Source organism: Halichoeres trimaculatus, unplaced genomic scaffold, assembly GCF_033239565.1.
Source record: "Halichoeres trimaculatus isolate MK-OKI-2021-1 unplaced genomic scaffold, fHalTri1.1 fHalTri1_scaffold_10, whole genome shotgun sequence".
NCBI classification, from domain to species: Eukaryota; Metazoa; Chordata; class Actinopteri; order Labriformes; family Labridae; genus Halichoeres; species Halichoeres trimaculatus.
Window position 1 is genome coordinate 17,819,002 of NW_027437187.1, and position 23,483 is coordinate 17,842,484.

The 23,483-nt window shown below is 39.9% G+C and overlaps 4 protein-coding genes across 7 annotated transcripts in view; 3 read left to right on the plus strand and 1 right to left on the minus strand.

The window, feature by feature from the left end:
* tead4 (TEA domain transcription factor 4) overlaps window positions 1-4,679 on the plus strand; it is a 49,925-nt gene extending 45,246 nt beyond the window's left edge. For both annotated transcript variants that reach the window (XM_074678535.1, XM_074678536.1), the window contains exons 11-12: window positions 567-719; window positions 3,200-4,679. In XM_074678535.1, coding sequence (XP_074534636.1) covers window positions 567-719; window positions 3,200-3,313 — 267 coding nt within the window. In that variant the 3' untranslated portion in view covers window positions 3,314-4,679. The remainder of the gene's footprint in view (window positions 1-566; window positions 720-3,199) is intronic.
* A 2,026-nt stretch (window positions 4,680-6,705) lies between these two features.
* mansc4 (MANSC domain containing 4) lies at window positions 6,706-10,515 on the plus strand. Its single transcript, XM_074678487.1, has 3 exons — window positions 6,706-7,018; window positions 7,103-7,237; window positions 8,595-10,515. Exons 1-3 carry the CDS (start codon window positions 6,799-6,801, stop codon window positions 9,452-9,454), a joined length of 1,215 nt encoding a protein of 404 aa, XP_074534588.1. The 5' UTR covers window positions 6,706-6,798; the 3' UTR covers window positions 9,455-10,515.
* Window positions 10,516-10,554: 39 nt separating this feature from the next.
* On the minus strand, window positions 10,555-19,297 carry mrps35 (mitochondrial ribosomal protein S35). Its single transcript, XM_074678488.1, has 8 exons — window positions 19,112-19,297; window positions 17,969-18,021; window positions 17,617-17,784; window positions 15,658-15,718; window positions 15,401-15,540; window positions 13,808-13,917; window positions 13,650-13,719; window positions 10,555-10,971 (listed from the first exon to the last, which is right to left on the minus strand). Exons 1-8 carry the CDS (start codon window positions 19,242-19,244, stop codon window positions 10,702-10,704), a joined length of 1,005 nt encoding a protein of 334 aa, XP_074534589.1. The 5' UTR covers window positions 19,245-19,297; the 3' UTR covers window positions 10,555-10,701.
* A 1,497-nt stretch (window positions 19,298-20,794) lies between these two features.
* kcnq1.2 (potassium voltage-gated channel, KQT-like subfamily, member 1.2) overlaps window positions 20,795-23,483 on the plus strand; it is a 197,047-nt gene continuing 194,358 nt past the window's right edge. Inside the window, exons 1-3 of one of the 3 annotated variants that reach the window (XM_074678296.1) lie at window positions 20,795-21,056; window positions 21,186-21,219; window positions 22,710-23,383. In XM_074678296.1, the coding sequence (XP_074534397.1) occupies window positions 22,872-23,383 (512 nt within the window). In that variant the 5' untranslated portion in view covers window positions 20,795-21,056; window positions 21,186-21,219; window positions 22,710-22,871. Of the gene's footprint in view, window positions 21,057-21,185; window positions 21,220-21,362; window positions 21,481-22,709; window positions 23,384-23,483 lie in introns of those variants that run through there. The other 2 variants (XM_074678298.1, XM_074678297.1) reach the window with 2 other exon arrangements.

Sequence of the window (23,483 nt, forward strand, 5' to 3'; positions counted from 1 at the left end):
CAGGAAACTGACGTGATCCTCAAATCTGCCCAGCGTGACGAACTGTTATGCTTCCCGTTAAGTGGACACAATAGTGGTCCTGCCCTCAGCTGCCTCTGATGGATTGTACAATATAATATAAACCCCCACACACACAAACACACACACACACACACACACACACACACACACACACACACACACACACACACACACACACACACACACACACACACACACACACACACACAAACACACTTCAAGGTAGTGCCATCTGCCTCTGTGTGCAACATGATACTTAATGGCTACATTATTTGATTATGGCTGTCACAAGAAATATGTTTATTGTACTTTTATGGCATGCCATAAGCTGCATTAAGTTTATTATATTACACAAACTACAGCCTATATCTGAGAGGTTCCTCTCCAATGTATTTAATACAATTTCAGTGGAATATGCATCCTAATTCTTTAACATTAGATTTCAAATTTTGTCCTGTGATGTTGTTTAAATTCTCTTTATACATGATTTATGTTCTGCTAAATGGGACTGCTTGTTTTATTTATCATTATGTGTGTTTTCCCAGACCGAGTATGCACGCTTTGAGAATGGGCGCTACGTGTTTCGAATCCACCGCTCCCCTTTATGTGAATACATGATCAACTTCATCCACAAGCTGAAACACCTGCCGGAGAAGTACATGATGAACAGCGTACTGGAAAACTTTACCATCCTACAGGTACGCACAGTGTGTTGAATATGTCTAACTCCTCTTCTGTTATAACCACAAATTCATTGATATTAAAAATCATTAGCTACATTTTTGCCTAACTTGCTTGTGTAAGTGCTAGAAACCAGAGATAATCAAGCTTCACCCTCTGCCAAGGTGCAAAATAATAAATCTACCACCACCTCGAGTGCTCACCTCCAACATCAGCTTTAATTTGCTGAAAATGTTGCTTGTGGCAAGGACAGATAAAACTGTAATTTTGGCCTACAATTAATTTTGATATGATCATTTTTCTCATACACTCACTGTCCTTCATCATTCATGTCGTTTGTCTCATACCAAAGAGCGTTGATAAGAACACACAGGGCCACTCAGACCTTCAGTAGCCTAAGTGTGTGAACATTTTTCTTTCAATTTCAAAGTGCGTTTTGCAGGCCTCACACTGTCGTAAAAGGGTGTGAAACAGGAGAAAAAGCTGCTTGGTGTCTGAATGAATAAGGTAGTGCTGTGGTACTTCCTCGAGGTATCTGTGACAGACCATTAACAGCTGGCAGCAATCTTCCCCTGCCCATGAAAAGCAATTTGTACAGTTTCTTACAGAGTTGAAACATTTTGTCCATTCCACTGCAAGACGGACTTTTCTGAATGAGCCCATGTGCTCCTCAGGGAGGGAAGTGAATAGAGTGGAGTGTGTCGCCATGGTAACAAAGTGGTCCTCAACACCAGGGTTCAAAGACATTGGTGTCCCTTCCACTGGCGGCTGCATTCCTACTCGCCAAGGGACAATGACCATATTGAGCCCACACTGACGACTACATGGCAGCATGTCATTAGGTTTCTCAATGGGCTGATTTAGCTCATATTAGCCATGAACAGCTCATTAACAGATGTGCACACACACACACACATAATAGACAACAGACGCATGCACCCACAGATTCCACAATGTGCGGCTGAGCACAATCGATAGGCCTCATGTAACAAGTGCTGTGTTCACAATGAAGTGGTGAAGTTGGGTTCTTGGTTTGTGCTTGTTGCCACACTCAGGGTCCTGTGTTTGCATTTACACATTTATGAGACAACAAATCAAAAAACATCTGAACCACAAGTTTCTTGTATAGTTAGTATTTACTTTGTTTAAGAAGTGCATCATATGAAGTCATGTTTATTACATTTGAATTTTTTTTTTTTACTTTTTCAGTTCTTTTGACTATAAATAGAGGAAAATGACCAAAGTTCTTGTGCAGACTCTTTAGCTGAGAATGAGACAAACTGAATTTAATGCTAATGCTTCTGTATGACCTACAAAACCAAAACAAGACTGTTAAGACATTTCTATGTAGTATTTTTGAAAGCTCAAATTCATTGCTGATTGGGAGCTGTAAGCTTGGAAGACAGATGTTTACACTTTCCTCAAAGACAACAAGGACATAGTCTTTGTGACATCAACTACCTGTTACAGAATTGGAGTTTTGAAGCCTAAGATCGGCTGATGCCACTTTGGAATAACTTGCTCAACCTAGCTTTGGTCAAGATAGGATGAGGAAAAGAATTGATGTTGAAGCAGGATTCACTTTAATTTAGATTTTCAGTTTAATATTCAAAACGGTATCTAAGTATATAAGTTATACACAAAAACAAAAAATCCCCTCTCTGTTTACGTTTGCTGTAAAGATGTGTAATTTGTTGTCTTTTTCTTTTTCATTGTAATGGATGTGTATGTGGTTCCTGGACATTTAATAACCGATGGTTTGTTACTTTGCACTTTCTGAATGGCTTCATATTTATAAACCAGGGGTTACCCCTTTCTTTTCCCACCAAAATATTGTTAGGATAAAGCAAGGAGAACATTTTTGTTTGAAAAAAAAAATAAGTATACAAAAAATTTGGCAAAAAGGAACAAGGCACAGCTTTGTCTAAAGAGAAGAGTCAAAGTTGACAATCACCTAAAGTTTGCCACTGGGGCTTTAATGGAGTAATCTCGCCATGCGATAGAAACATATCTTTTAATTATCTTTTAATAATTTTCATGAACTGGAGGGATTTAGTAAAAATGCATCAAAACCACAACTCTTTTGGGGTGTATTGATGTTTATAAAACAGAACTGTGAAACCAAAAAACATCATTTTAAAATGTTTTTTAGAGTGTCTATGCAGCCTAATGTTCTATTTCTTAGAATAGATATTTTTGTATTTTAAGCTTATTTTTTGCTGAGTTCACTTGTTGCTAATCAAGCCTCCTTTATAAGATGTGAAACTTAAAGTTTTTGCAGTGTTTGTATATCAAAAGCAAATCCATTAGTTTATTTCACTGCAGACCTCGAATGAGTATTTATGGATATCTGTCATGTTTTGTGCTGTCAGAGCTCTCCTGCATAATAAAATTCTCAGCTTTTTTTTGTCTAATAGACTTGTTTTTTTTGTAATACATTGCTTGTCTTTTTCACTCACCGTATGATTTAACATTACTCTCCTGTGTCTGTCCACAGGTGGTGACTAACAGGGACACACTGGAGACCCTCCTATGCATAGCGTACGTCTTTGAGGTGTCCACCAGTGAGCATGGTGCACAGCATCATATTTACAGGCTAGTCAAAGACTGACGCAGTTGGAACTGACCTGATTTAGACCCATTGTAGCACCTCAGTGAACAACTACAGTACACAACGGACTACTTCCTCCCAAAGCTTAAAGCTGAAACCATACGAGTCGATCAAAAGCCCAGATAAACTCTGGCTTTGTTAGCGCGCCCATGAACACTACTACTGCTGAGGAAAAGGAGGATCGGGGATTACAGAAGCTGAAACAGGCTTTGTGTGAAAAGAGAGGACCATGATACGCTGTGGTCTCTAAACCAAAAGAGCCAAACCAGACCTGCATGAGAAAGTTGTTGAAAGTTGGTGGTGTTTTCATCTCATTTTACTTGTGCTTGTTTTGACTTCAAATTGTATACACACATGCATGTGCAGGGGATGTTTGCTACAGAGGAGTTTGGCTGCCTCAGGGTGCCCCCTAGTGACTCCAGTATGAATTACAACTGGGAAAACTAATCCAAGTTGACTGAGAATCCCTGCTTTGCACATCCCCAAAAAATATCACTGTTTTTGGTGCCATTCTTTTGTGTTATCGGAGTAATTATGTACAGTGTCAGATACACCTCCTCTAAACAGATTTATGAAGAAAAGAGGCTAAATGATTTAAAGAGTTATTGTATTCACTTTGTTTGATGTTTAATGTGAACTGTTTCTTGTATTGTCTTAATGTTTCTGATTGAAATGATCTGACTTCATCAAAAGGCACATATAACACTGCTAACTTGAACCAGATTTAGACCTGTAAGCTGATGACACATGTTGTCTGTAACTGAAACTTGCCCTGACGTGTCAGATGAAAATACAAGTGTTTCTTACAAAGCTCCTCTGTCGCTGCATTTGTTTGAATTTGAGAAAGATGTCAGGAGTAACTGCAGTATTTAATGAACTTTACCCTCCTTTGTTCAATAAGTTAACTTCATAGGTTTCTTTTTTTCTGCACAACTGCAACAGTGACTGATTGTTACACCTCAACATCAGCTTGATGATTTGATCGGTCGATGTTTTGGGTTAAAGAGTGATTCTATTGATTGATGACTTTCAGCAGGATGCTTCCTTCTCAAATGGCTTTAGATGATCATTATATACTTATCTGATGAGTATTTAAGATATAAAAAAAAACTTAATTACGATGCATTCCAGACAACACGATCAGCTGAAGGTCCCCTGTTTATAAGGTCACTCTTTCAACAAAACTGGAACTGATAGAGATGCATTTGTGTCATCAGGCTCAGAGGAGAGGACTACTTGAGAGTTATTACACCCAAAGGAATCACAGCTGTGTGTGATTATTTTGTGGGCAGAAGGTGAAATAAAATACTGGTTTAATTGATGCTCAACCAGTCAGAAACATTCAGCCTGCAGGCCCTGACCTCCATATTTCCTGGACCTCTAGACAAGATCAATAACCCCAGAACTAAATGAAGACCCTATAGTTCCTGCATTCACAAAGCACGGAGTTCCTCAGCAAGTCTCTAGTTTCTTGGAAAAGTTCCTGTAGTTGTAACGCACCTATATTTGGCACATTTTGTGTTTCAATTTTTTTACAATTTTAAGTCACTTAAGTACTGTTTCTATTTACAGGAAATTTGAAGTAGAGGGCACAGGCTACATTTATGGAGGACTTTATCCAGCTGTTACCTATTGTGAGCTAATTTTTGATATTCTGTGCTCTACAGAGACATAAACAGTAAATTTGTTCCCTTTATTCAATATTTATTTAAAATCTACTTTTTTTCTGTTGCACGAGGTCCTAGAAGTAAAGTCTATTACAGGTGCTGAGTTTAGCTACTTAGTAACATCAGATCTGAGAAGTGAGTTGCTGATTGACGTTGAACCTTTTTTAACATGAGAAATAGCGCTTTGGTGGTCTTAATGATATGTAATCACCTTTTAATTAATAATTCTTGATACATTTAGATCCCTTTTCTGCTTTTGTTCCACATATTAACTGGATTTACAGTTTTATTTTTTACTGTGAGCTTTCTATTGATTGGAAGTGACCACTGCCACCTGGTGGTGGTAAAACCTTATTACACTCTTACTGGAAGCAACCACATGTGATGCTATCGTAATCTACTGGTGTTTCATTCCAAATTGTATGTTTTGTTATGAAGCCCTCACTTAAAGCCTCCTTCACTAACAGTACCTTAAGTTCCCCCACTTCGGAAACAAAGACCAATGTTATGACACTGATCCATTATTTCAAGTATGTTTCCACTTTCAGTATGCAAGTAGTAATATTACATCATACACCAAAGACTTGTTATCGGCTTCCCCTTTGTTTGTTTAGAAATACATAAATAAATACAATTAAATAAGTAAAGCAAAGTAAATGAAGAACATTTAATTTATCTGAGTTAAAAAAAAAAAATAGGTCGCTTAGAATCTGGCACCCTCAATTTTGGGAGTAGTTACTGATTCAACACAAAGATTACCTACCAATTTGAAATCATCCCTACACAGAGCTGTATCAGTGAGTTAGTTGCTACTATGACTGCTACGACTGTGTAAACTATCCATCCAAAGAGTCACCCCGGTGAAAAGTAAGAAGGTGGCCCTGTGATGGAGAGACAGCCTCTCAAAAGGTGATGGAAACAGCAACAATATGCCACACGTCCAACACCAGGTAGCAAAGCACGTTTTGTAATAATCCTGCTTCGAATGCTTCAGGTAGATAGTAGAGCTTTGTCAATTCACTCTGAGTGGTCTAACCTGACTGAAAACAGACAGTGCATGCTGTAAAGTCATGAAGAGGGGTATCCCCAAAGTCTAACTGGGATATAAATGCCTTTTCTGTCTATAGAATGTTAATAGTGTCAAATACAAACAACGTTTCCTGAAGCAAAGCTCAGGGAAAATAAACTCTGATAAAAACTCAAATAAATGAAATAAACAAATAAAACTCAAACTTGGTTTTTATACTGATTTTAGTCAAACAGTCCACCTACAAACTATTTATTTATCGCTCAAAAACTTTTTTTTTGTTTTGTTTATTAGCTAGTTGACTTTTTAAAGGTCGAATGGTATTTGTATTTATATTGGTAAATACAATACAGTGTATTGTTATCTGTACATAATTTTAAGCTAATACCAAAAACTTTTTAACTGGACCAGGAAAATATTTAATATTGATTTTGTTTTTATGAACATTTTCGAAATTCATATAATAAATCTATAACGAAAAACTGACTTTCATAGTCACCGTGGCCTTAATTAAGTACATTTTCTTTTTTCTTCTTTTTTATTTTTATTTTTTTGCTACAATCAGTTTTGCTCTTTTGAGTGGTTGGAGCTCCTCGGTGGTTAAGTTATAGCCTCAGCCTGGGCGGGGTCTCCTCCTCCAGGTGCTGACTCTACTGCACAACACGCACCTGGAGGACCAAACCAGGGCAGACCTTCTTTCGTGTCAGCTAGAGCTAAGAGTCTAAAGTCCCAGATATGTCAGTGTTTCGTCGAGCTCGTGATCTAAAACGTTCCAAGTTATTTCACGCGCGATGAACGTCACGTGGGGTTTGCTGGCGGTTTTGGGTCTGGTGTGTCAGTCCGAGTCCAGGTGTTCACCGACTTCTTACTACAAGAACTGCTGGATCAGACGCTTTCCGGGGTTTTACATCGACATCGAGGAGTCTCAGAGGAGAGGAGCTCAGCTGCTGAAGTCTTACCTGGAGGAGACTGCGCTCAAATGCAGCCGCACCTGCTGCCTCACCAGAAACTGTGAGTTCATCAGCTCCAAACACTCAAACACTGATTTGACCTTCATTTGTAAAACAGCTAGATTTATCGTCTTTCCTGTCATAGTCTCCTGTAATCTGGCCATATTCCACTATGAAACCTCTCAAGAAAGCGTGAACTGTTTCCACCTGCACTGTCCAACACTGGAGAGCTGTATCCTGAGCCACAGGAGAAACGTGGTTCTTTACAACATCACAAAGGGTGAGTCAAGTAAAGGATCACAAATGCATGGGCAGGTTTCTGTTAAGTGTGCAGTAGGAATAAAATCTCATCCCAGGCACATTACATCGTCATACTCTTTCACCTTTTATTCTTGTTTAATTTCTGTGTGGATGAAAGTGCTTTTAGGAGGGTCACTGCGGGACATATAGTAGAACTTTCTATAGGGGCTTGGTTTGGTTACTGGGTGTTACTAGTCCAAGTCCCAGTATGGGCCACAGAATAAGAGTGGATTGGTGGAGATGAGCTGTTTACTCCCTCGGCAAGGTTCCCTTAAGCAAGGCACTGAACCCCTGATTGCTCTTGTTTGCTTGTGCACAGCCTCCATATGCATGAATTAGGCCTGTGTGTAAATAGCATGTTTAGTATGGATGTCGTGATCTGATACACTGATTGGTATCGGCGCCCCATATGGCTGTTTTTGGGGGCTTGGATAGCATTGGATTTCGCTGCGCGGGCCAGACAATACAGTTTTCATGTGATTTACAGAACCGTCACGCTTTACAGCTGCTGTAAATCAAACCGCGTTGCAAACTATCGGCCGGGCCAATTATTGGGCTGATATTTGGCATTTTGGGGCATACCGGCATGTGCCTTTTTGAAAATCTGATGGCCAATATGAAACCCGTACTAAACTGTGTTGATTTGGCTCTGCACAGAATTTCTCCCTGTTTACACTAAGGAAGCCAGATGGTCATTTAAAATCGGTCATGTAAAACCAAACAGAAAATTAGTTCAACTGCATTACATGCCTGTAAAAGGCAGCACAACCTCAATTCTGGACAGTTTTATTGCAGTTACATAGAAATTTTGGCCTCCTTGCCTACTAATTATCAGTATTGGTATCGGCCCCCAAAAAATCCATATCTGTCTATCTCTATTGCAAACGTATCCGCTGTGTGGGACTACTTCTCTTTGTAAAGCAATGGTAGTAAAACAGTGCTTGCAACGTTTGTAAAGTGAGTGTTCCTCTAGGAGGTACCAACAGGGCTCGCTTTAATACAACAAATATGATTCGTCATTTACAGCGGAGTATGGGGTTTATCGGATAAAGGTATCAGCAAAATATATCATGAAAAAATCGGATCAGGTAGGGAGTCAAAAAACCAGTATCGGGACATCCCTAGTGTTCAGTGATAGAGTAAATATTTTAACTTTCCCCTTCCTTGGGTTGTACCAATATCAAAAAAAGTTTATAAAAGTTAAAATTCACTGATGTAACTGATTACTGCTGATGTAATCCATAGACATGTTATTCTAAAAGTTAATTTTAAAAAGTCAACAAAAAGTGAAAGAGGTAGAAATGAAAAAGTCAAGTCAAGCATGTTTGGTTTCCTAGGTGTGGATCCCGACCTGCTGGTGTTTGGAAAATACTTCACGTCAAATGTGCGAGTGTTGCCCCACCACTACGGTCGAGTCAACACTTCAGAGCTGCTGTCCTCAGACAAACGATATTTCATCCATCCACCTCCTGCACCCCCTGCTGCCCTGCCTCTAACCTCTGCACCAACACTTCAACCCACAGCACCAGAAAAACCGGAACTCACCACACCAACTAAAACCACCACCAGCACCTCCACCTCCACCCGACAGAGAATCAGCCAGCCTACAACAGCCCCCACTACCACTGACGTCTTATTTTCAACTCCAGAGACTCTGCTTGATTCGGAGAGCCATGTGCAAACATCAACCCCAACTATCTCCATCTCCTCTCATCACCCCAGTTTCACTACTCCACCCTCATCCACCAGAGCAACTACACTCAGCCCGGACACCACTCCTGCCTTTTCCTCCACCACCTCACAGCCCCCTATACCTCCCACCCATCATCACAGCACCACCCTCTCTCAGATATCCACCACAGCTGTTATGGGAAGTATAGAAAGCAGCAAACAAAACCCCAACGACACCAAGGGCAGCGTGGGGAGGAACTACACTGGAGGCGGTGAGGGAGGACAAGGTGTTGGTGGAGAGGACACGTCAGAGGATTTTGTGCCTGGTTGGCATGTTGCCACTCATACCCTGCTGGTCGCTGTGGTCGTCTGTATCACAGTGCTACTGAGCTGCTGCTGCTCCTTTCTGCTGGTGGTGAGCTGGAGGGGGCAGAGGAAGAGGATGGGTCGATATCGGACATCATGGAAAGGAAAAAGGGGTTCTATGCGTCTGATAAAGTACGTGCTGGTCAGAGAAAACACCTGAGATTCAAACACAAAAAGTGGAACATTTCTTTTTTCATGTTTACAATGATGACTGTCATAAAGTTGACAGTTTTTGGACATTTCTTTATAAGGCTGTCTTCTACCCAGACAGGAATGACTGTGTAACATTGAACTAGATGACCATCTAGCCCAACTTTCTGGAGCATCTGTTGCAGCCCGCAGTCAGGGATAGAGGACTTCTTTTGGAGAGCTGCTTTTCTTGCATTTCCACTGTTTAAGATTAATTAGGAACTTTAAAAAGCAAAAATTAAGAGGTTGATAGCAGCACTTGAATGGAGGTCTCTTTTAAGAAGCTCCAGTGGACAATACCATTTAGGACTTTGGATAAAAATCAGAGTACTTAGAAAGAAAAGAGAAATCAGCAACAATATTTGTTTCTCTGACACCCAGTGATACTTTTTTTGAGTTTTAATTTCTTCTTTGTAATGAGACCATTAGTGACAAGGCTGTTTTTTTTAGTTTTTTTCATTGCATGCAGTGGTCAGATGAATAGTTTATGATAGGTCATTTCACAACCCCTCTATCAGTGTTTTGCCTCACTTTGGAAACCCTTCTTTTAAGTTACATCCCTGTTTGGCTAATCTATAATTCATTGTGCCTCAGTGAAATCAAACTAATGTGGATGCCCCAAAGCAACAATGTTTGTCATCAAGCTATGCTGTTCTTTACTGGGGCTTAGCAGTTGTCACTGGAAAAAAAAAATCAGAGGAGCTGAGAGTTGATCAGATGGTCAACAAAGTGTGAAGATGGACCACTTTTTGTCTTTGATGTTTAACCCTCCTCACCTCCTCCATGCATCAGATTTCTCTTCACCTGAAAGAACACAAACCTTTCCAGTATCACTCTCTTAAGAGGGTGAAGTACTTCTCAACAACCGGCCGCTGAAAGCTTCCTTTCACTGGGGTGCCGGCCCTCGACCTGAAGGGGATAGGAGCTGGATGGGAACTAACTGAAAGAGGCTTCATTACAGAAAAGCTTTACCTATCGTGTGTGCAGACTTCACAGAGCTTTCCAGCTTCAAAGAGGATACATTAGGCTTTTATTTTGTATAAAGACATGATGATACAGCCAAGTGTGGCAGGAAAAATAAATACAGCTAAGACCCTTACAGTTGTGAAATCCATATTTACGATGGAACCTCTTTTTCTGTGACTGGAACCGAGACAGAGATCAGAAACCTATAGATCTTTAAAATATTATCATGGACATTGTTTTCACATCACTGTATTACAGGTTGAGTACTTTTTTTACAGCCTCTTTGTACTGCAGCATGGCGCTCTCACTCCCCCCCTCGTTCTTTAACCTGGTGACAGAGTCTTTATACTCCTGCACTTCTTTCCTCCCCAGCAGCTGCTCTCGCACTTCCTCGCCTTCTCCTTCTCCAGCCACCTTCATTCTGACTAGAACATCGAGGATTTTCTTCTGAGATGGGCTGTCCTCCCAGCTGTACTCCTCCATGTCTGCTACAGTCTTCTCGGCCTCCCAGGCCTCGGTTTTCTGAAAGACGAGAAACACGGTACTTATTTGTTGAAGACTGCAAAGAGATACATACAGCATCAGTTACCTCACATTCATCTGAAAAACTTTAAAGTTCACTTTGAAAGGTTTAGTTTAGTGTCTGGTTTTGAACTCATTAAAGTTGACGGATGTAAAAAATGTTTTTCTTTGATGCTCCTCTTACAGAGATAGTATTTCTCCATATGTAGCTTTTCCTCTGCTGCCTGCATGTGCTGTCATCGCGTCCTCTTTAGAACAATACAGCCCTGTGTGACGCAACCTACAGCAGGCCAGCCTCAGCTCTCCTGCTCTCCAGGTGTTTGAGTTTAATGACCGTCATTACTGCTGTACATATCTGGTCCACAGAACATCCCGTCTGGAGCAATTTAGTGAAATGCATGAGAGTGCTGGGCGTAGATCAGATACTTTAATTGAGGTTATTTGTGTCATTTTTGCTTTTCTCAGACAGGACAGCTGGAGACACACACAAGTCCGGAGAATAAAAAGTAGAGTAGACATGCAGCAAAGGGCTGAGCCCAGGAGTCAAACCTGTTGATGCATCGAGGACTGTAGCCCCTGCTCTGCCAGCTTACCCAAATGACTTAATATTGCTAGGCGCCACCCTGTTGGCTGCCTTTTGCAGCAGCTCTCTCTTTTTTTGTCAGTTTCTTGTAATTTTTTTGTCTTTTATTTGTAATCTTTGTATTTGGAGTGGATCATTACTTTGTATGGCTCATTTGTTGGTCATGGACACCAAACTTTTTCTGGCTTCAGCAATATTTTTACCATTGTTTCTCCTGTGTTTGTCTGGAGATCCTACATGTAACCATGGCTGCATTGTTTACATGTGAACTCAGCTGTTTGCAGCCTGTAGCATGTCAATGCTAACTGGTGTACGGCCTGATGTCTTCCCACACGGTGAGGAGAAGGAGATGAGGACGACGTGCTGGTTCTCAGGTGTGAACTAAGAAGTGACGACATGGACCTGTCCTTCCATCCATCGCTATTGGGAATGTAAGATCTATCTCCAATAAGATGGATGAGCTAGCAGTGCTAACACAGCAACATAGGGAATACCAGAGGGCAGAGTAGCATCATGCTATTCACATGGCTAATGGAGCTAACATCAGACACCAATGCCATGTTGGAAGAGCTTCACCAGCTGTGAGCAGACAGGATCTAGGAGACAGAGATGGAGCATGACTGAAGAAGCTCAGTCTTGGACCCCGTGCAGGTGGAGGCTGGCTGAACTGGACAATGATGGACAAGCTGTCAGCATTTATTTTCTTATGGACCTTTTTGCACTTTCTATACACTTTATTACTTTTGTTTTCTTGATTGCTGCTGTGACTTCGATTTCGTTGTACTTGTTACAATGACAATAAAGTTCTGTTCTATTCTATTCTATTCTATTCTATTCTATTCAAGCAAGACATTGTCTGATGTGTGTCTCAAATTCACTTACAATGCCAAATATGTGAAGTTTCAAGAGCTTTGTTTTTCATTCAACAAATGTCTGATTTAGAGATAGTTTGTTAAGCAAAAGATGAAGTTGGTGATAGATACTTTGCTGTGTGTGGTAGAAAAAGCTCAAACTGGTCAGGAATGCTGTGACTGTAACATTAGATTTTAAAAGGGGAGGTTGAGTCTTTACAAAAAGCTCCACTGTACAAACAGATGACTTGTGTCTGCTAACTCCGTTCAAACCTTCACCCTGATTATTTTGTGGCTATAGCGAGCAAAATTAATGCAGAAGTAGTGGCATCATGTCTGTTGGTGCTTTAATAAACAGTCTCGTAAGCATACAGAATATTTAAGGTCTTGATGTTTTCTTGATTGATTCAAGTACCAGCCAGATACTGTTTACATCTTCAGTCCAGAGAAAGAACAGGTGAAGACACTAATAGTAGCCTTCCATGTCTGAGGTAGCTTTGAGCAGTCTGCCCCAACGTTGGCCTGGATTAGCACATACTGGAATTAGCAGGGAAGTCCATCTCCCTGAGTGGGGAGATAAAATCACCTCAGTGACTGCTAACAATCAGCCTCTTTGTGAGCCAGCGTTACAACCTGAACGTTACGCCGCTCTCACAGCTTCCCTGAGCCTGCTGGACAAGCACTGTGCCACCATTGTGTGTCATAAAGGGCAGTGGACAGTGTTCTGCTCTCTGGCTTGGACGCCTTCCCCAAATTAGAGATGCTTTTTTTTTCCAAGCAAGGACCGGGAAAGCTCCCTGAGGCAGAGTCTGCACAATAGGGGGAGTCGTTCCTTTTTATGTGGCTGGCAGTCTGAACAGAGCAAGGTAATGACCTAGTGGCAGACTTCTCTGATGTGGCATGGTTAGCTTAATGTGAATGAGTATCAGGGTCAACACATGATAGGGGAGTCTGTTTCCCCCTCATCAGTGGGGAAATGTCAACTGGACAATGCTGCTGTTTGCTGTCCCTCTGCCCATTCAAGACTGATACTTCCCTAATGGGCCCAGTCTCTCAGATCACAGAGCAAGATAGAGTTGATTTAAGTAAAAGGTACTGGAGCAGATTGCGAGCCATGGTTAAATGTCATTGAAGTTATTTTTTATCTCATAACTTTATTTATACCTGTGAGGCAGTGGCAGAGTCAGGTTTACAGCCAGGTCATTGTTTTCTTAATTGAATGGCTTTAAAAAGAAAACACTCACCCAGGACTCGTGGTAAAGGACGGTCAGCAGGTACATGGCATAATCCTGATTCTGCCTTCTCAGTGGGCAGCTGAAAAGAAAGAAGACGAGAGTTTAGGGTATTTATAAGATTACCTTGTGTGTACTTCCTGTGTGGTAGTTAAGTAAGGAAGGTGTACCTGTCTGTTCTGATGGTGAGGATATCAGTCTTCTTGTTGTATCTGTCCCCAACAAGTTTGAGCATTTTTTTGCGTGCATGTTCATCCAAGTTTAGACTGGACAGTTTAACCTAAAAGAGCAACGACAAAATGAGATTACCATGAGACAAATAAGAGTTTCATTTCATAAGAAGCTTTACCATGAATAGAAGACCCATGAGGATGTGCTGTCCGTATTACTCTACCTCCTGTTTTAAGCCTTTCAGATTCAAAGTAAAAATAATTTTTGTTTTGAACATTAACAATCCCCTGACTGTGTAGATTAAAATACATTATGCTCTACAGATAAAATGACAGTTTATACTATGTAGGGAAACCTCTAAACCCTATGCACAAGACAAGATGGAAAAAGCAGGGATTATTCCTTGATTGATTTTTCTATGACTCAGACTTCCATACTTTATAAAACACATCCATAGGAAATATATGGTGAATGTTAGAATGTTTTTTACATTTTCGTATAACTTCAGTGACGCACACACAGTTAAAAAGATTCCCTTGACCGTGTCCACCTGTCACAGATGTGTTTTCTGTATCAACCCTGTCATATTATACATGTAACTAATGTCAACCATAAAACATAAAATCAGAATTTAAAGGCTTGAATGAATTTTGTTCATGTTTCTGTCATGCTGAATTGTCTTGTTCCACTTGCTCTGGATTTGGAACCTAATTGTGTGAGCTTTACGCTCAAATCTGTCTTTCAGCCTAATCCACCTGGATTAATGTCTGTATAATTCCTCTCATGCTGATATAATCTAAGGCAAAGTGTCAGTGGAGCAGATGGTTTATGGTGAATGGAATAAAAAGACATATTTTTACCTGCAGACACGACAAGTTTGTCAAGAGGTAGTTTTGTTGTTAAGAAATATTTCATAGTAAAAATTTGTGAATAGCCCAGCAGTTTAGTTAATCCGTGTAAACACACTGATCCATCTGTGAAACTCTAACACTTCACACTTAAGTCAGAACTTTTCCTTTATTTCCTTTTGCTTGATTTCCAGACAGGATGTGGAGTGTAAATCTTCCTACTGATGGATTGTGGGTGTTACGTGTTGTTTGTGTGTCTGTATACAGCTCTGTGAGGAGGATGGTATACTGATGGATTAGTGATGGTTGTGGCGGTGAGGGGATTAAGAGAAATATCAAAATGTAACAACAAAAATGCTGCTGTCAAAGGTTTTCTCACTTCTTTCTGTCAAAAAAAAAAACGAGTTGCTGGTAACTTAACACATTCTTGAAATAGCTGAAGACTTAGACTTGAAGATGACTACGACATAGCTTCATCATGAGCCTAAAAGAAATATAAATCTGTGTAATCTCTCTGGAGACTTGATGGCATCATTTCTTAGGTTTGAGGTCACTGGACAATGAACGTCTCTCTGGATAAGTCACAGGGACATGATGTCAGCTTGTGATTATGCGTCGCTGCAAATCTCTAATCTCATTTTTCATGGTGGGTTTCTCCACTCTCCACTTTCCATACATGCCTGAAACACAGTTAAAGCTCAGATCATCAGGTGACGGCCGAGGTCAAAAAGAAGGTGAACTCACTCTGAGATGAATAATACGAGCTGAAGGGTTTCTGACTGAGGGGCCGGCTGACACATAGTCAGTGCTTTCCATTTTGATGGGGAAGTGCTCGTCACATTTGGCATCAGAGTCCAGGGCGGACGGCCACTCTGTACAGAATGCTGGAAGCAGATAAGGACATCTTAAAACATGCTGAGACCACCCGATTATTAACTGAAATAAATAAAAGCTTAACTAATCTCATAGGTATGTTTTTCACAATAATGGGAAGTAATCACGTTTCAGAGCTTCACAGTGTTTCTTGATGGCTGCTGGTGTCAAATGCAGAAAGTTTGGTATCTGAAAAAGATGACAAAAGAGAGATTACCAGTATGTTTGGATGCACACCTGCAAATGCCAATGCAAAGTAGTTTGTTAAACTTGAACTGTTGGGTGACTTTGGCCTGAAGAAAGAAAATTGAGGAGTAAAAATAACATATTTTTTCATTTTTTTAATTTAAAGATCTGAGGGGGCTGACAAGCTTACCTCTTTTTTTACAAACTTGACCAACACTCGAGTGAATTCTATGCATATGGAGTAACAGATGCATTAGGTGTTTTATTTAAAACTTGAATCAATTACAGTATGTTATAAAAAAAAACCCCAATAAAGCCAGGGGCAGTCCTCCAAGGGAAAAATCTAGCTATTCCAACATTACAACAAAATTCTGGAGCATTTTAGGATTAGATTATGATAAATGAGGACTTTGTTTTTTGTACAAATAAGAACAGTAGAATAAGAAGCCTCCTCTAAAGTTGTGACAACACAGATAAACCCTCAAACAAATTACTGAAATTAGACCCTGAAAACATCAGACTTTGGCTTCAGGAAGAAATAAAAAATAGACACTAAACAAACATTGACCTCGTACAGAATATCAACTGAATCTACATTTAAAAAGCATAAGTGTGTCTCTTATTTTATTGTTATTGCTACAGTTAGAGCTAATCCTATTTTCTGAACTGTAGCTGGATACCTTGTAAATCCTCGGGGCATATATCAAAGATATTTTGACAAATAGTGTACTCATCCTATTTTACATTATAAATCTGAATCTGAGAGATGGCCCTTGCTGGCTTGTTTTTTTTTTTTTTTTTAATTAAGTACCCTCAACCTGGGGTAAGTCAAGCCACAACAACATGTAATTTCAAAGTTATCTTAAATGCATTTCTTACGATTTCTGTGATATTACACAATCTTTGGCAAAAGTAGAAGTTTTATTGTATTTTTTCTCAGATGTTGCCCAGAGGACATAAATAACAATGTACTCATATAATCCAACTTTTGACTTCTCTGCAGATATTGAGCGTCTCTTCTTATATGCACAACACAGAATGCGTATGGGCTAATTCATTCTGACAAAAAATAAAACACTGAGTACAAAAAAACGAACTTTTACATATAAATGAAAAGGGAGCAGAAGGAAGGAAAGTTCTTGTTTTTTCTGCCCCTTCCCTCACAAAATATTATTTACAAATCACCTAGTGCAAAAAAGGAAAAGAGTTGCAGTCCAACATGCCATGCAGTATTGCACTTCATTTCAAAATCAAGGATTCATAAAAGATCTCTATTTAGACTACCCTAATGTTCACATAACAAAAAATGATTTTTATTTTAACTCTTAACAAGGCTTTTGATGCTAGATTTAAGGATCCTTTGAGGACAGGAGGTTCTAGAAAACACTTCAATTTCAAACATGTTGAGCTGTCAAATTGATTCACAGGTATTCTTAGTGATGGATCGATAAAGGTATGCTTTGAAGAAATTAAGCTTTAAATGTTACTAAAAGATCAACAGTATTAGGCGCCTCATGGCAGACACAGAGTGTGACATCAGTGTCATTGAGACGCACAACAGAGCTCCAGATGTGCCCGGAATAGTCCTGGACCTGCACGTGGCTCAAGTCCAGATGTAGCAGCTGGTGTCTGGATACAGCTGCTCAATAATCCGGGAACGGAGACAGAGTCTACAGAGCCATACAGTTACTTTATATCTACGTCAGTACTGCAGAAAAACTGTCTGGCTGCTAGTTTCTGAGCTAGTGAATGAATACTGTGCTGCTAAACATGAACCACTGGAGATTTTAAAAAAGAAAGCAGACGCATTTTTGTTTTTCTGGACCATCTTTATCGCATGGTGATTATTTTGTGAGGTGGTTTTAAAGCTGTCAATAAATTTTATATTAAAAATGTCTGACCTTGATCAGCTCCAAGTTTCCCCTCTTCTCAGGAGGAACCCCTCTCTTCACAGGGTAGCCCATCCTCACAGGCAGAGGGACTGAGTTTGGATTGAAGGAAGCTGCTGCTGGATAGACTGCAGTCCAGTCCTGATCTACTGCCATCTTCTCTGTCCTGGGCTCGCCTGACTGATACAAGCACAGGATATGAAACACTTTTTAAAACAAATAAATTGTGAGGTAATCCGAGAGTGCAGTAACAATACTTTGCTCAGTAAAATCAAATCTGTCTTATATGAAACTTCAGTGTGTTGCTCCATTTTTTACCCAGTTTATTAACTTAGCCCATTTCATTTAAAACCGGCACACTTACCTCTCTTCTGGGTCTTCTGATAATTGGTCCTCTTCCACCTCTCTCCTGAAAATCTAAAAAAGTAGTTCAATTCTTTCATTAACACACAAACACTTTTGTAATGTGATCATTTCATACAAAATGTGGTTTCAACAATCATTATTTTCATCAAAGCATGTTATTCACACTGGAGATTTTGCAACAAGCGTGTTACAGGTTTGTGTATTGACATAACCATCTGTTAACTAAAATGTAAGGTTCTACGTTCTAAAATTTGAACTACCGACGAAAAATGTGTTTTCCCAACCTAAAAAATTAAGCCAGCTAGTCTCTTTCTCCTCATCTGGTTCTAACAGGGTGTTAATAAGGCTTTACAAATTAATGATGTAGCTATCTGGAATAGTTATGTGTAATAGTTGATTTGTATTCCACCTCTTACCTGCTATACTTTGGTATGAACAGGGTGTTGATTTGAAGATGAAAAACTACTGTCAGCTATTGAGATCTGATTTATATAATTTTCCATCTTACAATTTTTATTTGTGATCAAGCAAGGAAAGCATTTGATGACATGTGCTTCCCATTCAATCTAGAGGGTTAATTTAACATTTATATACGGTGTAAATAGTTTCTGAATTCAGCAAAAAACATACAATGTAACGACAGCATTCTTTATTTCAGGTGGTTCACATTCATCTCCATTTTTAATAACTAATAGTAAAATATGTAAGAAATAATAAAAAATAAAATAGCTGGAAAGAGGAGAGAAACGTGGAACGAGCAGTGATCTGTGAAGGTTAAATCAAATAAAAAAGTTGGAGAATATCTGCCCATCATTTTAATCTATTATTTATCAAGCATTTCTTAAAACTTTTAATGGTTTTATGTTTTTGGTTCCTTTGTGGGTAGTGATAAAAATAAGGGATGATCCGAGCACTGTCTCTGAATTAAAATAAATTGTTCTAACGACAAATGTTTCCTTCCGGTGTGAAATTCTTACTTTATCGCAAAGTTCAGTTACTCTAAGAACTAAAACTACTCATTCTTAACCTCAGGAGGTTTTCAGGGAAACTAGCAGTGGTGACAGCATTTACTCGGTTAGCCTAGCCTGCAGTGATCATCCACAGGCACCGTTAACTAATCGACAGAAACAGTGTTAATTACCTTTATTCCCGTTGGAAGAGTCTGCAGACACTTCAGTTGAATATGTCATCCTGCTCATAGAGCCCTGAAGTCTAATACCAGCAACATTAATTCGACCTACAGAGCGAAATACCCAACTTGTGTGTGAAGCCATGTTTCCTCGCTGACTACGGAAAACAAGTGGGGCAAAACGTGCGAATTGCAAAACGCTTATTCCGGTGCGGTTTTTAGGTTTAGTGCCCCCTATGGTGAGGATAGTAACACAAAATCAGCCAGGTATATGTGTCTTTTTGGTGAAGTTTGGTTTGAGAAAAGAAAGTGACCAAAATAGTGATTAATCAACAGCGACGGATTAATTCTTTTTAGACGAAGGGCATTTGCTCAACAAACGAAATGTAACCCGCTATCAACGGGTGGACCTTTGCCAGCTGATGTGTTGTGTTGAAATGTATCCGGAAAATTATGTTTCCGATGTAGCGATTCGTCAAAAATGCTCTATGATAACTTTAGCCTAGAGACACTTACCTGAGTGCAGGGTTTGAGTATAGGGTTTGTTATAACGACAGCGTGGTGCTCAACACAAAAGTAACAGAGATTTGAAGAGGGGCACATGTCAGGACTGTAGGCTATAAAAATGGCGTTACCTGGATCTAGCATTTTTACCACTGGAGGTGGTTTTTCTCTGTGTGATTGTTGCCTGACAGCTTGTTTTTTCACGGGACAGTGGTGACAGAGTTTAAGGGGGCCCAGTCACAGGAAACCATGGTTTCAGCAATCTTTTTTTTTTTTTGAACTTATTTTTTTTATTTAACACATATATTCACATACACAAATATCATTTAGGAGATGCCTTCTCACTCAACAATAATAATACAGACAAAACACAAAATCATTTTTACATTTTCCATATTATTCCTTAGCTTTTTTTTTTTTTTTCTTGAAAGTTCATCTTACAGTTCTCAGTTGGACCTACTTAAAGGTCATTTCATCTGCCCCTGTACATGGTACTTGAACATACAACAACGTTAATTCCATTCACTGTAGTAAGATATTTAGCTGTACATATTAACATCATCCATATATAATGTTATGATTATTATCAGAACTGTATCTTTCCAAAAAAGTACCACTAACTACATATTTTTGCCTATATGATTAACCTAATAAGTCACCCCAATCTGAACAAGTGTATTTAAGACTAATATCAGTAAATGAAAATGCATGAAATAATACCTGAAAATAAATACATACAGAAAGTAAAATTTAGGGGTTTTATGATAAATGGTTTTCAGCAATTCAAACAATACATGGATCCTAGGTACCTCTATATTAATTTCTATTTCTTTCCTTTAAAAAAAAAATCAAAAAACAAAACAATAATTTTGAATATAGGGATAAACTTTTCTTTTACAAACGTGATAAACTTAAGATAATTAATTGATTGATAAGAAATTTTCACAGACAACTTGTGGTTTGTGCAGTTGTTTATTAGAAATTATTGCGGTACATGAGTTTGGGCTGTTGAATGTGCAATACTTATGGAAAGAGGGCACTTTTTGCTTGAGCATCTCAACCCCTATATTTTGTGGTAATTTTTTCAGTTCAGTTATAGCATTTAAGTGACGCGCTGTTTGGTGACAGCATTAGTTGTGCACCACAATGGTGCATACACAGTAATCGCAAAATTTCCTACAGTCTTCGAACGTAACATTCGCACAGACAAGCTGTGATGCACTTCAAAGGGATAAGTCCTGCAGGCAGCAGCCGAATAAAGGCTCGTGCGTGAAGTACATTTTTTAGTTTGTTTATGTAATTTTTAAACACTTCTAGATACATTTTATTACTTTTTTTCTTAAAAATTACGACTTTTTTCTTGTTGGAAAAGAATAAGGCGAATTTATCATGGGTTCATAAATTACGACTTAAACTTGTGGTGTGCAACTTGTGGACTTTGAGGCAAGACCCGGTACATTTTTTTGGTATTTTTTGTTTCGTTTAATGCTTAACATCGATGTTTGATCCTTTTATAAATTCATTTGAAATGTCCTTAAATCTACTCTCAGCTATATTGAACTTACCTCTCGTGCTTTTGCAGGCTGCTTTCAGGAAACCGGTGACGCGAATGGCAGGTAAGGCTGTGTTTTTACTTGAAGTGCTTGATGTCACCCCACGTGTCAGCATTCAATGTGTGCCAGGGGTCCCACGCGATGGTCGGCTCAGTTAATCGGAAAAACAACACAATGCCATGTAACGTTAGAGTCCCACAGCAGCAGCCTGTACATGTCTGACAGGTCATTGTGTGCCTCTGGACTGGGTAGTTTTTGAAGGTAGAAACTCCATCTGCAGGGAGACAGCAACGCGAGCGGCTTCTGTCAGCGGTTCATCCATAGGTGAGGAGTGATATGGACGGGGGGAAGGCTGCTAACAATTAGCCTGTCTCTATTGTCTGTGGATACTTTTCCGATACATGTAGGCAACAATCAAACCATCTGTCACTCTTCCTGGATGAATGTCAGTTTTTAAGACCCCCCACTCACATTTGATACTCGTATTAATTGTACAAAGGACAGCAGGGTTAGAGTTAGCTTGACTTGGTTTATGGAAAGTGTTTTTGTCAAGTTGTCATGCCCACCAGACATTGTTGCAGGTTTATTTCCATTTTGCAGACATTTTGTGCATGAAAAAACAGACAAATGCTAAAAGAAAAACTACAAAACATCTGTTGCCTGGGCTGCAACTATCCACCGCTTAAACCAGTCTTTTTTTTCATTTACCCACATGTTGGTTAAGCCTCACTGACATTTTGTGTAACATTTAGGGTAGGTCATTTGCCCTTGCTGAAGCTGCAGAGTCTTAGCATTTGTTGCTGGAATGTGGGCATGTAACGCGCTTTTCATTTGCTTTACCTTCCTAAATTGGACAAATAAAAACAAGATATTTCTGACAGGAAAAGATGTTTTTTTGAGAGACAGGCAGGAATTGACCTGTGTGCTGACCCGTTGTTACAACTTTAACATGTAGGAGTCTACTTTGAGGATAAAATATGTCTGTTTTGCTTGTGTATCATGTCAACAGGTCAAAGGTCAAAAGCCTGCATGCATTTCCATTTTCAGAAGTTCACAGTAATGCCATCATGATTTCTTACACACAAACGTTAATCCCTGTCTCTTTATAACCGCACAAACAAGAAAACCACTGTGCTACACAATCTGTAGATAAATCTTAGGGCAAACGTAGAGCTGTTACACATTGAGAAGCTCTAATGGTCATTGATGTCCACAGCACAGTAGATCTCTAATCTAAGGAGGGATGCATTTCAAAATAACTTGCTGAAAGGATCCACCTCTGACATTTTCTTGAATTGCAATTGATGATATTTTTGAGTGCTTTCCTGCAGTGTTTGGCTGCCAGATGTTGCAGTGACAGATGCTTAAAGAAGCCATATGTAAATATGAATATAAATACAGATGCTTTTCGTTGGTTCAAACCAGGCTCTACAGTGTTCGTGTCTTTTATTTTTCATGACTAATGTTAAGTTAACAAGGTCCCTGCAGTAAGAGGGCAGGGCTTATTTGCAGTCACACTATCTCCTTGTCTCATGTCACCTCTTCCGCTGCAGGTATGGACACACATGCAACACAGCTGAGTGAGCTCCTGTCAGCAGCGTGCAGCTAGCCATGCCCCGCTAGGTGTTTACTCAGTCTGAACCTCAACCTTGGTCACAACCTCCAGGACTTTCCAGGACTTTTAAACCGCTCTGGGCAGCTTCCTTCAGGCCAACATGGGGGAGAAACGGGCGCACTCCTTCCACATGACGTGCCACGTGCAACGGGACTATGGGAGCAGGCTAGGGAGCTCTTTCATACGATGCAGCCCAAACGGATATGCCAGCACTAGCCTCAGCCTCAGTCTGGACCAGGACATGGATGCTGATCCTGCTGCAGTCTCTACAGTCACTACAACTACAACTTCTTCCCTGCAGGCTTCAGTACCTGACAGAAGCCACTACTCTCCTGTTTCACTGGAACTGGACCCCAGACCAGTGAATAATGAATCAGGATCAGGCATTCCTTGCTGCCCTCCGGCAAAGGACACAAAGGACCCCGTACTTGGGACCACTAACAGCCGACCCTCTATCACCACCATCCAGCAGCCTCTCCCTCTTTCTAGCTGGCTGCATCATCACCAAAAGGAGTTTCAGAACCCTTACATCCAGACTAGCATGCAAGGGGATGTTTACAACTTCCTGGAAAGACCTGCTGGATTCAAATGCTTCCTTTACCACTTCCTTGTGTGAGTACCAGTCTATACTGAGTTCAGTGCAACCAGATGGGGTTTCCACAGGGTAAAAAAAACTTCAGTCCCTCTCTTGTTAATTACATCTAGTGCTGCT